Raw genomic sequence first — 1400 nt, 5'->3', positions numbered from 1 at the left:
GGTGCCGCTCACCCGCACGGTGTGGTTCCTCATGGTGATGGTGGGGACGTGGGAGCGCAGGAACAGCGTCGCGGTGCCCGTCACCTTCACCCGGTCAAAGTCCCGGAACTCCTGGGACATGGGGGACAGAGAGGGGACATGGGTGACACAGAGAGGGGACATGGGTGACAGAGAGGGGACATGGGTGATAGAGAGGAACACACATGGATGAGGGATGGGGGACACAGACGACAGAGAAGGGGACATGATGATCAGGTGGGGGACATGGATGATTAGGGGACACGTGGATGATGTGGGACACAGGGATGATGGAAGGGAGGGACATGGATGGTGGGGACACACATGGATGATGGAGAGGAACACACATGGATGATGGATGGGGGACACAAGGATGACAGAGGGAAGGACACACCACGTGGGGAGGACACCGATGATGGAGGGGGACACACACACACGGATGGGTGTCATCTTCTGAGCCGAGACCTGGCAAACTCACTGCCCTGTTCAAGCCCATCCCCATGGGCCCAGCCCAGCCCTGGCCCCCCTGCAGCCCCCCCAGGCACTGACCTCGATGAAGGTGCTGTTCCAGACTCGGGCCCGCAGGGTGAAGGTGTTGGGGTGCTGGGTGTGGAGCAGGGGGCACTCGAACCACACACAGCGTGCGGTGCCCTCGGAGCAGCTCTGGGGGACATGGAGGAGCTCAGGGGGGCACCGAGTCCCCAGAGCACCACACCGGTGCCGAGAAGCAGCGGGAACAGTGGTCCCAGTGGGGGGAAAGTGCTGCTGGACCTCCCCTCACCCCCTACTCACCAGCACCGTCTCTGACTTGGCTTTCTTGGCGGTGGCCAAGGTGATGGGGGGCTCTGCCGGCTCGGGGGGCTCCAGCTCCCGTCTCTGCCGGGAGGGAGCCTGGTCCTGCAGGAGCTGGGGGGAGGGACACGAGCCCCATCAGAGCCCAGGCAGCTCTGTGGGGCTGGAAGGAGCCACGGAGTGGGGCAGGGACACAGGGCCAAGCAGCGGGTGACTCACGGTGAGGTTGAGGGGGTTGATGACCCCCCCGGGGGGCTGGCAGCTCTCGTTGCCATTGACCAGGATCTCGGTGGGGTAGAGGAGCCATTTACCGTTGGGGATCTCGTAGGGCCACTCAAACCCCAGCAGGATGGTGCCCAAGGAGCCCAGGGACTCACCCTTGGTGGTCACCTGCGGAGCAGAGTGGAAGGTGGAGACCAGCATTCCCAAATCCACCCCCCTCTGGCACCGGCCACCCCCCGGCTCACCTGGAAGTCGAAGGTGAGGGGGCTGCCCACGTCCTGCTCCTGCTTCATGGCTGACTCACCCACCACCACCCCACTGAAGTAGGACTGGACATGGGAGGAGGCTCTGGGAACGGGATGGGGACA

At 63.9% G+C, this 1400-nt stretch overlaps 1 protein-coding gene across 1 annotated transcript in view; it reads right to left on the bottom strand.

The window, feature by feature from the left end:
- ITGA3 (integrin subunit alpha 3) overlaps positions 1–1400 on the bottom strand; it is a gene marked incomplete at its 3' end in the record, with an annotated part of 11504 nt that continues 10104 nt past the window's right edge. The window contains exons 7-11 of the mRNA XM_029963502.1: positions 1278–1380; positions 1030–1200; positions 811–924; positions 568–681; positions 1–111 (exon numbers count right to left, since the gene is read on the bottom strand). Coding sequence (XP_029819362.1) covers positions 1–111; positions 568–681; positions 811–924; positions 1030–1200; positions 1278–1380 — 613 coding nt within the window. The remainder of the gene's footprint in view (positions 112–567; positions 682–810; positions 925–1029; positions 1201–1277; positions 1381–1400) is intronic.

Source organism: Manacus vitellinus, unplaced genomic scaffold (genome assembly GCF_001715985.3).
Source record: "Manacus vitellinus isolate BGI_N305 unplaced genomic scaffold, ASM171598v3 scaffold_102_pilon, whole genome shotgun sequence".
Taxonomy (NCBI): domain Eukaryota; kingdom Metazoa; phylum Chordata; class Aves; order Passeriformes; family Pipridae; genus Manacus; species Manacus vitellinus.
This window is presented reverse-complemented; position numbering and strand designations above follow the sequence as displayed.